This window comes from Oncorhynchus tshawytscha, linkage group LG09 (genome assembly GCF_018296145.1).
Source record: "Oncorhynchus tshawytscha isolate Ot180627B linkage group LG09, Otsh_v2.0, whole genome shotgun sequence".
NCBI classification, from domain to species: domain Eukaryota; kingdom Metazoa; phylum Chordata; class Actinopteri; order Salmoniformes; family Salmonidae; genus Oncorhynchus; species Oncorhynchus tshawytscha.
The window spans coordinates 49,111,092-49,126,209 of NC_056437.1; the positions used below are offsets into that span (position 1 = coordinate 49,111,092).

The following is a 15,118-nucleotide window of genomic DNA, read 5'->3' on the forward strand; positions in this document are numbered from 1 at the left end:
AAAGGCTGTAGACACCTTAGGGAAGCTACAGAAAAAGGAATTTGGTTGATATCCCTTTCAATGGGCAATAGGGATGCATAGAAAGACAGGGGTTTCAAAATAAGAGTCACTTCCTGATTGGTTTTTCTCAGGATTTCGCCTGCAAATATCACTTCTGTTATACTCACAGACAATATTTTTACAGTTTTGGAAACTTTAGAGTGTTTTCTATCCTAAGCTGTCAATTATATTTATATTCTAGCATCTGGTCCTGAGAAATAGGCGGTTTACTTTGGGAACGTTATTTTTCCCCCCCAAAAAATAGTGCCCCCTAGTTTCAAGAGGTTAACGGTAAGGGCTCAGGTATAGGCAGTGAGCAAATAACAGCTGTTTAGGACAGTTAAAAGTTACATTTATACCACTGCATTGTTGAATACTTGCCTCAGATTGGCATAGATTATTCTAGTGTGCATTCATTTTAGGCAACCAAACAGTTGGAAAAGTTATTGTACACCTCTGAAGTAGTTCCCACAATAGCCACCTTATCACTGTACTCAGGTAGCCTAGTGGTTAGCGCATTGGGCCACTAACCAAAAGGTTGCTGTATCGAATCCCTGATCTGACGAGGTAAAAATATTTTGTTCTGATCCTGATCCCGCGCGCCGTGGATGTTGATTATGGCAGCCCCCCTCTGACTCAGAGGGGTTGGACTAAATGTGGAAGACACATTTCATTTGAATGCATTCAGTTGTACAACTGACTAGGGATCCCCCTTTCCGTGGTATAGGCAGTAACCTAAAAAAGAGCTATGAAGGACAGTTAGCACTGTGACTGTAGAGATAGAAGAACCTTTCCCAGCATAGTGATGAAATGGACAGAGAGCGTGTGGGATTGGTCACACAGGCAGAAGTCCACAGCCCTCCCAACCCAGGAGATAGAGGAGAGAATGGGAATCTAATGTAGAAGAAACAGTAGGGCCCAGACTTGATGCGAAAATCCTCACCTCCTCCTCTCTACTCCTCTGGCTCTGTCCTAAATGGCACCCTATTTAATGCACTACTTTTGACCAGGGCCCACAACGAAACTCATAGGGTTGATTAACTCTGGTCAAAAGTAGTGCGCTAAAACAGGGACTAGGGTTCAATTTTGGACACATCACTACTATCTATTCTCTTTAAAGGGAAATACCTAGGCAGTTGTATAACTAAATGCATTCAACTGAAATGTGTCTTCCGCATTTAACCCAACTCCTGACTCAGAGAGGTGCAGGGGGCTGCCTTAATCGACATATTCAGCACCCAGGGAACAATGGGTTAACTGACTTGCTCAGGGGCAGAACGACAGATTTTTACCTTGTCAGCTCGGGATTCAGTCCAGCAACCTTTCAGTTACTGGTCCAATGTTCTAACCACTAAGCTACATGCCGTAAAGCTGCATACAGACAGGCTTGTTTCTCGCTGCCTTCTTAATGCCCTCTTATTACGCCCTATTTGCATGGGATTCGTTTTACTGGGGGAGATAGGGTTATGTAATTATGTGCATGAGCACAAATCACCACATCTGTAATTTAAGTCCCGTCCGAATCTGCCATGTCGGTTATTTCTAAATAGCAGGAGAGTAATAATTCCAGCCGGAAAAAAACTTCCCGTGCATATCGAAGTAAAAAAAAACGTTTGACAGGTGTTGCTCACAGTTTGAGCAAGAAAGCAGTAACTGATTCGATAAATTGATGCGCTGCGCATAGCCTATATATGAATGGCCTACATGTATCAACATTCACAGTGAATGCTTTTGTTTATACGTTTTGTGCCAATGAATTGAACATTGCCAAATGCATAAGTTAAAAAAACATTGTGCATATTTAATGCAACCCTTGCTGTTAGATCGCAAAGCGGCATTAGAACTGAGCAAAGCTTTTGGAAATGACAAGTTCACTTTCTCATCCATAGCCTAAAAACACATCTCAAGTGCTGTTTAGCTCACATCTGCTGACTGGGGGGCATTTAGGACGTCTTCCTACTGCGGATCGCTAAAATATCCTAATGATTATGATCACACTTCCTCAATCCAAATATTATGTCAACACTATACCAAAGATGGCTTGGTATGGTTTAGAAATTTGAAAGCCAAGCTCGAGTTACCGGTGAAGCCTGTAATTGCCTGGACATGTTCATTAATCTTCATGCCTAGAATAAAAACCTACAGGCTTCCGTCATAACTGTCAATTTATGGAGAAAAAAAAAATTACAGGGGGCAGTTTGGAAAAAAATTTAGCCCTTCCATATCGTCATCTGAAATAACGGACATTATGGGGTAATAATTACATACACAACCTTCTCTAGTAATACAAGACCTCTGCGTATAGGGCTTTAGCCAATGCTTGGCTATTGATCACCAGAGAGCTACCATTTTCCTTGTGAAATGAGGAGTGTTCTTCCGATGCCTGAGAGGTCGGAGCAGGAAGCTGTCGATGCTATGAGGTTGGGCTTGGAATCTGGATGTAGGGTTAAGGAGGGATAGGAATAGGGAGGTATCTCTTATCTCAGACGCTCCAGACCTTTTACTCAGAGGAAGTATGATGGTTTGGAAGCGTGAGGAGACCTAATGGTTTGGAGATTAATATCTAATACTCCAGGCTGCGTCCATAATGGCTCCCTTTCTCTATATAGTGCACTTTGTTTGACCAGAACCATATGGGCCCTGGTCAAATGTTGTGCAATATCTAGGGAATAGGGTGCAATTTGAACTTTCATTCAAGCTCAATTGGGGGAAGAGAAAAACATGAAGGAGGGAGATGAGATCACCTTACAGAAAGATAAATAAACTCTGAAGAGGGGATGGTCCATTTTGGGAGAGATGCAAGCCATCTGGTTGAATGACAGCACAGAGGTGAGAGGGGGGAGTGGTCCTGCAGCTAACTCTATTAGCAACTTTTTGTTTCTAATAAAGCTGCAGAGAAAGAAAGAAAGCGAGAGAGAGAGAGAGAGATGGGATAAAGTGGGGAGGGAAGCGAATGAGATGGTTTCGCTTGCAAATAAAGTACACTTCTTATCCTCATGGGGGTTTCTGGTGTTGGTGTCACTGCTGCTGTTGTTTTTGTCGAAGGGCAATTTGTGGTTCCTAATTTGTCACTTCTGAGGTGTCTGATGAAAACACTCAATTGTGCAGATTTAGTTCAGCTTGTCAACTGTTTGATGAGAACGTGGGTGATTTGAACAGAAATTGCTCTCTATGTGTATCGACATGAACTAATTTGATTGTTGTTGTTTTATGCAACAGGGTCCCTCTGGGAGGAGAGTGTGTGTGAACATGCGTGAGTGTGTCTGTGCGTGTGCGACACCCTGCATTCGAATTGTACAGCAGAAGATCATAGAAAACATGAATAGCACTTCAAAAACTCAAAAAGCTAAATGGATTCCTTCGTGCATACAGTTACGTGGGGTTACATGTTCAAAAGCAGTGCTCATGTATACGATTGTTACTGAATAATTCAGAAGTGACTGGGAAAGGATTGGCGTCAGACACGTAGCTCTGATCTGTTCTGAATCTGACATTCAGAGGCTTGAGAGAGAACAGAGAGAACGCTCATTCAAATTGAGAAGGGATATTGAAGAAACCTTGACAGCAGACAGCATCATCCTTTTGGAGTTCGTCTTTGCCATTTTCAAGATGTGTTTTTCGAGTGCCATGGTAAGGCCGTAAAATATTTTCTGACTCATAGGCGATTTGGTTTACTTTGGTTTCCCCTTCAATGCGGTCACAATCCCTTTCAACGCTGTGATGAAATGTCTTTCGCAAAATGGCAGACTGTCATATGGCATCTGGTGTCTAGCTTGTATTGCAACGTATTGCATCGCTTCTGTGGGTTTGTCCCAAATCTCATCCGATCCCTCTATTGTGCATTACTTTTGACCAGGGCCCATAGGGAAACCTATTGGGCTCCAGTTAAATGTTGTGCGCTATATTGGAAATAGGGTGTCATTTGGATCGCAACCTGTGTACACCTGATCTACAGGTAACTACCTAAATAATGAAAACACTTGAGTAAATGTGGGATACAAAGTATATTTATGGCAGGTGTTTCCACACATGTGTGGTTCCTGAGTTAATTAAGCAATTAATATCCCATCATGCTTTGGGTATAAAAATGCTGGGCAGGCCATTATTTTAGCTGCCATGGCTATGGGATGACAATGTCCCCATCCACAGGGAAGGAGTGGTCAATGAATGGTTTGATGAGTTTGAAAATGATGTAAAACATATGCCATGGCCGTCAGTCACCAGATCTCAACCCAATTGAACTCTTATGGGAGATTCTGGAGCAGCGTTTTTAACCACCATCAACAAAACACCAAATGATGGAATTTCTCGTGGAAGAATAGTTTTGCATCCCTCCAATAGAATTCCAGACACGGTGCATTGAAGCGGTCAAATCCCCCCAGTAGAGTTCTATACCAAGGTGCATTGAAGCTGTTCTGGCTCATGGTGGCCCAACGCTCTATTAAGAGTTCATGTTGGTGTTTCCTTTAATTTTGCAGTTACCTGTATCTTTGATTTGAATGCTAGATTAAACTTTTAAATGGACATTCCACAATTGAGAAATGTTTCTGGAAGGGAATGTCAATGCGGGCCTGGATGGTGCATCGAAAGTGAATAGTGTGTTCTACAACAGTACATGCAGTCTGCTTAACAAATGGTACCCTATTCCCTATGTAGTGCAATACATTTGACTAGGGCCCAACAATTGAACAAAATACACATGAGAAAATGAAAACAGGACTTTTCGTGAATGTCTGTATTTGGTTTTGACAAGAATTCGAAAGATAGTATATGACTGTGTTGTCTGTATTCACTAAAAATGTTCTGCATGTTCATAATCTCATTATCTAAATGTTGACATCTATAACCAGGCCATCTTTTCTACCATAGCATTACACACAACAAACAGTGCATTGTTAAAAACAACAACACATTTTATTGTCAAATATGTTCGTCCTAGTTAATTATGTATGATTTGTCGCTCTTTTCACTCCGAATCCTAAAGTTATGTTTTATCCTGATGTATAGCCTAGCGTACATAATTGTTCATCGCATTTATTCTAAACTGGGTCCTTTGTATTTTTCCCTTAAACCCCCTTTGCACAGCCAATTTATTTATACCCCATTATAATGACTTCGGCATCAAAGCGTGTGAATGACAGAGACAAAATGAGAAAACCTATATTCTAAAGCCCTCCTCAAGCACTCCCTTTGTTGACAACAAGCAGCACATGAATATGCTCAAACGAAGAAGAGATAAAAGCAATGCACCGAAACAAAACAAAAGCCACATCTTCTTTTGTTGTTTCACTATGCTTGGCGAAGCCCAGAACACCGGAGTAAATTGCACTCGAATGCAACACGTTTTAACTGGCTGAGTCCCAGATAGCACGCCATTCCCTATGTGCCCTGGTCAAAAGTAGTGCACTATGCAGGGAATTGTGTGCCATTTGTGACACAGACACGGGTCTTTCATGTCCACCTCCAAAGGGCCTGCTGGTTGGATTTCATAGCCCACATTGTCTTCCCTCTTCCCAGTTGGGCTGAAGTGACACCTAGGTACAAATCTAGGATCAGCTTCCCCTCCCCCACCCAAATCATAACCGTCTATGAATTTAAGAGTGCTTACATTTCTCCAGTTCCTTACCTCAGCTTTTTACCGAAACAGCAGGGAGAAACCCTTTGTCATTTTTTCAACTGTGGATTTCCCCTTTAAGTGTAGGATTGGGGGAGGGAAAGCTGATCCTAGATCTGATCCTAAACTTCCTGCCAGAGTGGTCACAACAGGAAAGACAGTGAAGTTGACCATAGATGCTGAAAAGATCAGCATCTATGGGCAACTTCACCATCTTCCCCGAAGATGAGGTATGGGCTGGATAATTGTAACCACTCTTAAATTCATAGACAGAGCTATGGATGCAAGGACTGACCATCCATAATATCAACATTATAGTTTGAGCCATGTTTGGAGGCTATCCGGTGTTTGTTTACGAACATTGCGTATTTTGGGTTCAGATGGGGTACAGAATCTCATGAAGCATTTATAAGTAATATTCTTCAAGAATGAATGGGTACATACAGTATCATTAATTTATAAATCCAAAAATGGATGTAGCAACAGCAGATTGCCCCTTTAAATCATAAGTGAGGAAATGCAAAACCGACTCAAGATCAGCATCCAGAGGCAGCTTCAGGTACAGTTCAGCTTCCCCTCCCTAATCCTAATTAACCATTAGTGGGGAAAATGCTAAACTGACCCAAGATCAGCATCTAGGTCTAACTTCAACCTACTCTGTTGTATATTCAGATGGGCCAAAGGGGGCAGCGTCATCAGACAGGTGTCAGGTGACACCTATGAGGTCATCGTGGACCACTCGTTCTTCACAGAGCCCGTCTCCTGTGAGGTCACCAATGCGCTGGGCAGCACCAACATCAGCAGGAACGTGGATGTCTACTGTGAGTAGTAATCCGCAAGCAACATGTGCACGCACGCACACACACACACACACACACACACACACACACACACACACACACACACACACACACACACACACACACACACACACACACACACACACACACACACACACACACACACACACACACACACTACTACTGTGAGTAGTCCCCAAGCAAACAGACCAAGGAACCAAAACTAGCTAGCTACAGGCACTAAGAATCACATCTACCACTACATGGACAGTCCCAAATAGAAGGTTTGTAGATGTTAACTAACTGTCAACAACATTTCAACTAACTATCCACTAAATCCTCTCTCTAACCTTAATCCTTACCCTAACACTAGACCTAACCCCAACCTTACCCTTTCCCTCACGCAAATCATACACTCAACCCTAGCCCTTACCCTAACCCCAGCAAGGTGTTGTGTATCAACAGAGTTGCAATTATTTGTTTGTTGATACTGGAGTTTAAGTATCTGTAGATCACCTGTAGGTGACTATCCAAATCAAGTGTAACCATTTCTGTTCCTGTGGTTCCAGATGGGCCCAGAATGGCTGCTGAGCCACAGTCCCTACAGGTAGACCAGGGATCAGATGCTATCTTCAACTGTGCCTGGACAGGAAACCCCTCCCTCACCATTGTGTGGATGAAACGTGGCTCTGGAGTGGTAGGCATTGTAATCACCATCATCCTTTTTATTATGCTTGTATTTCCAGTTGCTTATTGTGCAAGACCCATTAACTCTTAACCCTCATACTACAGACTCTGGTTATTTTGAGCCCAGAGGCACATTTTTTATCATAGCACAAGACTTTGCCAATCGTCTTGTTCTTAATAAATATAAATTATTGTTTGGTGTTTCTGTATCAATATGGACTTTAAAAAAAAAATCTTCTCCTTTTGGGTCATTTTGACACCAGACAAAAACACTTAATTTCGTCTATTGTAATTTGATAGATCTGACCCTTTATTTGAATCTATGTTTCTCTGGAGACATAATAACAATTTATCCATACCACCAGAGGGTGGATGGGAACCTGAATCAGTGATTTTGGCCAGATAGAAAGATCACCTGTAGAGATATAGTTCCCCATGTACTAAACTAACGTTTTACTTTCTATACCATGTAAAGTCTGACTGTGTACAAACCAAAATAACATTATTATGGTGCATATAAAAATCAGTATTTTCCAAAAGTAGTTATTCTAGGGCGAATCTAAAGTGTTTATTTGAATCCAGGTTTCTCTGGAGAGTTATACATATAATGGTTTCTTTGCGCATCGCGCCGACAGAAACAAGCATCTTTCTGGTAAGAAGAGGGGCGGGGGGTATGCCTTATGATTAACGAGACGTGGTTCCCTGAGGCTGCATTCATTGTAGCTGGGGATTTTAACAAGGCTCATCTGAAAACAAGACTCCCTAAATTCTATCAGCATATCTATTTTGCAACCAGGGCTGGTAAAACCCTGGATCATTGTTATTCTAACTTCCGCAACGCATATAAGGCCCTCCCCCGCCCTCCTTTCGGAAAAGCTGACCACGACTCCATTTTGTTGCTTCCAGCCTACAGACAGAAACTAAAACAGGAAGCTCCCGCGCTCAGGTCTGTTCAACGCTGGTCCGACCAATCTGATTCCACGCTTCAAGACTGCTTCGACCAAGTGGATTGGGATATGTTTCGCATTGCGTCCAACAACAGCATTGACGAATACGCTGATTCGGTGAGCGAGTTCATTAGAAAGTGCATTGGCGATGTCGTACCCATAGCAACCATTAAAACATTCCCAAACCAGAAAATGGATTGATGGCAGCATTTGCGCGAAACTGAAAGCGCGAACCACTGCTTTTATCCAGGGCAAGGTGACCGGAAACATGACCGAATACAAACAGTGTAGCTATTCCCTCCACAAGGCAATCAAACAAGCTAAGCGTCAGTAAAGAGACAAAGTAGAGTCGCAATTCAACGGCTCAGACACAAGAGTTATGTGGCAGGGTCTACAGTCAATCACGGATTACAAGAAGAAAACCAGCCCCATTGCGGACCAGGATGTCTTGCTCCCAGACAGACTAAATAACTTCTTTGCTCGCTTTGAAGACAATACAGTGCCACTGACACAGCCCGCTACCAAAACCTGCGGACTCTCCTTCACTGCAGCCGATGTGAGTAAAACATTTAAACATGTTAACCTTTGCAAGGCTGCAGGCCCATATGGCATCCCCAGCCGCGTCCTCAGAGCATGTGCAGACCAGCTGGCTGGTGTGTTTACGGACATATTCAATCAATCCTTATCCCAGTCTGCTGTTCCCTCATGCTTCAATAGGGCCACCATTGTTCCTGTTCCCAAGAAAGCTAAGGTAACTGAGCTAAACGACTACCGCCCCTCCCCGTAGCACTCACTTCCGTCATCATGAAGTGCTTTGAGAGACTAGTCAAGGACCATATCACCTCCATCCTACCTGACACCCTAGACCCACTCCAATTTGCTTACCACCCAAATATGTCCACAGACGACGCAATCGCAACCACACTGCACACTGCCCTAAGCCATCTGGACAAGGGGAATACCTACGTGAGAATGCTGTTCATCGACTACAGCTCAGCATTTAACACTAGAGTACCCTCCAAACTCGTCATCAAGCTCGAGACCCTGGGTCTCGACCCCGTACTGTGCAACTGGGTACTGGACTTCCTGACGGGCTGCCCCCAGGTGGTGAGAGTAGGTATCAACATCTCCACCCCGCTGATCCTCAACACTGGGGCTCCACAGGGGTGCGTTCCGAGCCCTCTCCTGTACTCTCCTGTACATATAGGCAATTCCACCCATGCAGTTTATGTTGATATTATTGAGTTATCATACACTTTTATGCGGTTTATTAAAGCAGTGGCTCAAGTGGCTTTGCAGACATTAAGGTGCTGCCAACTGTGCTCCTTTTGGTGAGAGTTAATTGTGATGGGCATATATGAGGATTGGACGGTACTCGGCTACAGTCTTGGGTTCAGAGACAAGCGTTTTATCACCTGCCTTACCTTTGACCTTTAACCCAACCTGACCTTTCGTGACCGTCCACAGGTGCTTAGCAATGACAACATCCTGACGCTCAAGGCGGTGAGGCAGGATGATGCTGGGAAGTACGTATGCCGGGCGGTGGTCCCCCGAGTTGGAGCTGGAGAAAAGGAAGTGTCCCTCACTGTGAATGGTAAGTGCACTTCACATCAGGATTAATACCAAATTCATTTCCAAGCTGGATCCCACTGGGCAAAGACATCAGTTCAACGTCTAATTTTAATTTACATTCAGTTGAGTTGTCAACTAACATGAATTCAACATGAAATCAACAAAAAAATTCACCATGTCATTGGATTTAGGTTAAAAGTGACGAAAAACTATATTCCCTTCAATAATTGGCCTTTTAAAAATCCAATCAGTTTTCCACATTGATTTAACCTCATTGCAAAACATTTTGGGGTTGAAATTACGTGGAAACAACATTCATTCAACTAGTTTTTGCCCAGTGGAATGTGGAAGCTGTTCCAAGCTCAGGGACATGTTTCAGGCTAGCTGGACTCTGGGACAACAAAGTAAAAGCAGAGACATATTTACAATAGTGGTGTCAATATCAGGGGGTCATAGTGTAGTTTGCTTTTAACTGGGAGAGGAAAAGCATGGATTTGATCACAACTAGGACTGTAACTTAGTAAGTAAAAATTAACTGTAACTGTTTAGATGTAATGCTATCATCTGCCATATCAAGATATCCGTCAATCATCATTGATACCTGATACTATCATAATATCGCTCAACCCTACTCCTATTATAGATGCACTCCCCTACATATTTATTTGGACACTGAAGCTAAAACGTTTAATTTGATTCTATACTCCATCATTTTGTATATGAAATAAAAGTTTTTTTATGAGGTGAAAGTACAGAATGTCACCTTATATTTGAGGGTATTTTCATACATACAGTGGGGCAAAAAAATGATTTAGTCAGTCACCAATTGTGCAAGTTCTCCCACTTAAAAAGATGAGAGAGGCCTGTAATTTTCATCATAGGTACACTTCAACTTTGACAGACAAAATGAGAAAAAAATCCAGAAAATCACATTGTAGGATTTTTTATGAATTTATTTGCAAATTATGGTGGAAAATAATTATTTGGTCACCTACAAACAAGCAAGATTTCTGGCTCTCACAGACCTGTAACTTCTTCTTTAAGAGGCTCCTCTGTCCTCCACTCGTTACCTGTATTAATGGCACCTGTTTGAACTTGTTATCAGTATAAAAGACACCTGTCCACAACCTCAAACAGTCACACTCCAAACTCCACTATGGCCAAGACCAAAGAGCTGTCAAAGGACACCAGAAACAAAATTGTAGACCTGCACCGGCTGGGAAGACTGAATCTGCAACTGTGGGAGCAATTATTAGGAAATGGAAGACATACAAGACCACTGATAATCTCCCTCGATCTGGGGCTCCACGCAAGATCTCACCCCGTGGGGTCAAAATGATCACAAGAACGGTGAGCAAAAATCCCAGAACCACACGGGGGGACCTAGTGAATGACCTGCAGAGAGCTGGGACCAAAGTAACAAAGCCTACCATCAGTAACACACTATGCCGCCAGGGACTCAAATCCTGCAGTGCCAGACATGTCCCCCTGCTTAAGCCAGTACATGTCCAGGCCCGTCTGAAGTTTGCTAGAGAGCATTTGGATGATCCAGAAGAAGATTGGGAGAATGTCATATGGTCAGATGAAACCAAAATATAACTTTTTGGTAAAAACTCAACTCGTCGTGTTTGGAGGACAAAGAATGCTGAGTTGCATCCAAAGAACACCATACCTACTGTGAAGCATGGGGGTGGAAACCTCATGCTTTGGGGCTGTTTTTCTGCAAAGGCACCAGGACGACTGATCCGTGTAAAGGAAAGAATGAATGGGGTGGCCATGTATCGTGAGATTTTGAGTGGAAATCTCCTTCCATCTTCAAGGGCATTGAAGATGAAACGTGGCTGGGTCTTTCAGTATGACAATGATCCCAAACACAAAAATTCTACAATGTGATTTTCTGGATTTTTTTTCTCATTTTTGTCTGTCATAGTTGAAGTGTACCTATGATGAAAACTACAGGCCTCTCTCACCTTTTTAAGTGGGAGAACTTGCACAATTGGTGGCTGACTAAATACTTTTTTGCCCCACTGTATCTCTTTTACTGTTTAGAAATGAATGCAATTTATCTATCTAGTCCCCCCATGTGAAGGTGTCAAGTATGGTCAAATTCACTTATAGTGTATTACGTTTATTCAAAACTGTAATATTTGGTCCCATATCCCTCACACACAATGACTACATCAAGCTTCTGACTCTACAAACTTGTTGGATGAATTTGTAGTTTTGGTTGTGTTTCGGATTATGTTGTGTCCAATACAAATGAATGGTAAATAATGTATTGTGTCAATTTGGAGTCACTTTTATTGTAAATAAGAATAGAATATGTTTCTGAACACTTCTACATTAATGTGGATGCTACAATGATTACGGATAATCAAGAATGAATCGTGAATAATGATGAGTGAGAGAATTACAGATGCACAAAGATCATGCCACCAAAATATCATGTCACCATTACACAGGGGAGATTACATTATTTGGGTGGTATGATCTTTGTTCCTCTGTAACTTTTTCACTCATCAGTATACACGATTAATTCATTATTATCGATAAACATGGTAGCAATCACATTCATCTAAAAGTGTTCAGAAACATATTTTATATACAATTGTCAAAGCGCTGCTCGCAGGGTTCAAACCTGCACTGGGCAACCCCAATGGATTTTGAGTCCAACAATTGAAGTGTGATTGTGATTGCGTCGTCTGTGGACCTATTGGGGCGGTAAAAAAAATTGGAGTGGGTCTACGGTGTCAGGTAGGGTGGAGGTGATATGATCCTTGGCTAGTCTCTCAAAGCGCTTAATGATTACAGAAGTGACTGCTACGGAGCGATAGTCGTTTAGCTCAGTTTCCTTAGCTTTCTTGGGAACAGGAACATTGGTGGCCCTCTTGAAGCATGTGGGATCAGCAGACTGGGATAGGGATTGATTGAATATGTCTGTAAACACAGCAGCCAGCTGGCCTGCGCATGTTCTGTGGACATGGCTAGGGATGCCGTCTAGGCCGACAACTTTGCGAGGGTTATCAGGCTTCAATGTCTTACGTCGACCACGGAGAAGGAGATTCCAAAGCCGCGTCAGTGGCACTGTATTATCCTCAAAGCGGGCGAAGAAGGTGTTTAGCTTGTCCGGAAGCGAGACGTCGGTTTCCGCGATGTAGCTGGTTTTCCCCCTGTAGTCCGTGATTGTCTGTAGACCCTGCCACATACGTCTCGTGTCTGAGCCGTTGAATTGCGACTCCACTTTGTCACTTTTGCCTGTTTGGTTGCCTTATGGAGGAAATAACTACACTGCCTGTATTCGGACATGTTCCCAGTCACCTTACCATGGTTAAATGCAGTGCCTCGCGCTTTCAGTTTTGAGCGAATACTACCACCGCGACTGTGGAATCTCCTTCTCCGTGGTTGACGTAAGACATTTTAGCATGATAACCCTCACAAAGTTTCCGGCCCAGACGGCATCCCTAGCCGCTTCCTCAGAGCATGTGCAGACCAGCTGACTGGAGTGTTTATGGACATATTCAAACTCTCCTAATCCCAGTGTGCTGTCCCAACTTGCTTCAAGATGTCCACCATTGTTCCTGTACCCAAGAAAGCAAAGGTAACTGAACTAAGTGACTATCACCCCGTAGCACTCACTTCTGTCATCATGAAGTGCTTTGAGAGGCTAGTTAAGGATCATATCACCTCTATCTTACCTGACACCCTAGACCCACTACAATTTGCTTACAGCTCCAATAGATCCACAGACGATGCAATCGCCATCGCACTGCACACTACCCTATCCTATCTGGACTAGAGGAATACTTATGTAAGAATCCTGTTCATTAACTATAGCTCAGCATTCTTTTACTGAGGAGTGGCTTCCGTCTGGCCCCTCTACCATGAAGCCCTGATCGGTGGAGTGCCGCAGAGATGGTTGTCCTTCTGGAAGGTTTTCCCATCTCCACAGAGGAACTCTAGAGCTCTGTCAGAGAGACCATCGGGTGCTTTGTCACCTCCTTGACCAAGGCCCTTCTCCCCCGATTGCTCAGTTTGGCAGGGCGCCAGCTCTAGGAAGAATCTTGGTGGTTCCAAACTTCTTCCATTTTAAGAATGATGGAGGCCGCTGTGTTCTTGGGGACCTTTTTTTAATACATTTTTTATTTCACCTTTATTTAACCAGGTAGGCCAGTTGAGAACTGCGACCTGGCCAAGATTAAGCAAAGCAGTGTGACACAAACAACAACAGAGTTACACATGAAATAAACAAACATACAGTCGGTAACACAATAGAAAAAAGTCTATATACAGTGTGTGCAAATGGCGTGAGAAGGTAATGCAATTGGGACCTTTAATGCTGCAAAATTTTGTTGGTATCGTTCTCCAGATCTGTGCCTTGACACAATCATGTGTCGGAGCTCTACGAAAACTTTCTTCGACCTCGTGGCTAGGTTTTTTTCTCTGACATGCACGGTCAATTGTGGAACCTCATATATACAGGTGTGTGCCTTTCCACTACAGGTGGACTCCAATTTAATCGATTATAGAATAAGACTGTAAAGTAACAAAATGTGGAAAAAGGCAAAAGGTCTGAATACTTTCCGAAGGCACTGTATGTGTGTTATCTGAAAGGGAAATAAACAGTCATTGTCAATTAGCGTTCGATAATACAATCAGCATAATTGACAATGACTTCACCTTGACTGGAATGAGCATGTTGCACCAGAAATAAACAACAACACAGGATACATGTCATTAAAGGTGAAAAAAGCGATTTAACACATTTTTCAATCGATCTAAACTCCCAGCCTTACAGCTGGCCAAGGCGAAATGAAAATTGATTGCAACCTTTTTTAACTAATCAATAAATAGATATAGAAAAACAAAGACAGTTGTTTAATACGCCTGAAGACTGTGCAAGTCAGGCAATCGATGACGAACTCTATCAACTAACTCCCCCGTACAAGCACAATTTCTGAAGATGGGAGGTCGAAATAGAATTCATGGCACAAGAATAGCAGGTGCGTAGGTATTCACAAAATGGCTGACCTTAAATTGTACTTTTTTCTCCCTCTCCCTTGCCAAAGAGGCCCTCTTATTGTCTGCTCTCATTGCAGGTTTAACCAGTCAATGAGAAAGAGTTCTGGAGGCATGTAGACAAACTGTTTTGATGTAATACAGTTCTGCTGTAGCAAAGCAATAAGAGAGGCATGTGTGAATTTCTCCTTCCTTATGAAGGAGGCTTATTCTCTCCTTGAAGCTTGTGTCAGGAAGTCCATTATTTGACAAACTGAAAAGGTGTAGCATTTGGCCAAAGGGTTTTCACGCTAAACCCACCCATCACCATCATTTATGAAAGGAGGCTGATTGGACAGGTTATGGTTAAGACTGATATTGTAAAGTAAAACAATGGTGAAACAGAGCATATCAGTTTAGTTTCCAGGCTAGTGAATCTTCAAATTCAATCACAAACAAGTAAC

The 15,118-nt window shown here is 42.7% G+C and overlaps 1 protein-coding gene across 1 annotated transcript in view; it reads left to right on the forward strand.

The window, feature by feature from the left end:
* The window catches only part of LOC112259141 (kin of IRRE-like protein 3), a 140,776-nt gene that overhangs the window by 92,442 nt on the left and 33,216 nt on the right, over nt 1-15,118 (forward strand). Inside the window, exons 7-9 of the mRNA XM_024433889.1 lie at nt 6,326-6,474; nt 7,023-7,150; nt 9,555-9,681. Coding sequence (XP_024289657.1) covers nt 6,326-6,474; nt 7,023-7,150; nt 9,555-9,681 — 404 coding nt within the window. The remainder of the gene's footprint in view (nt 1-6,325; nt 6,475-7,022; nt 7,151-9,554; nt 9,682-15,118) is intronic.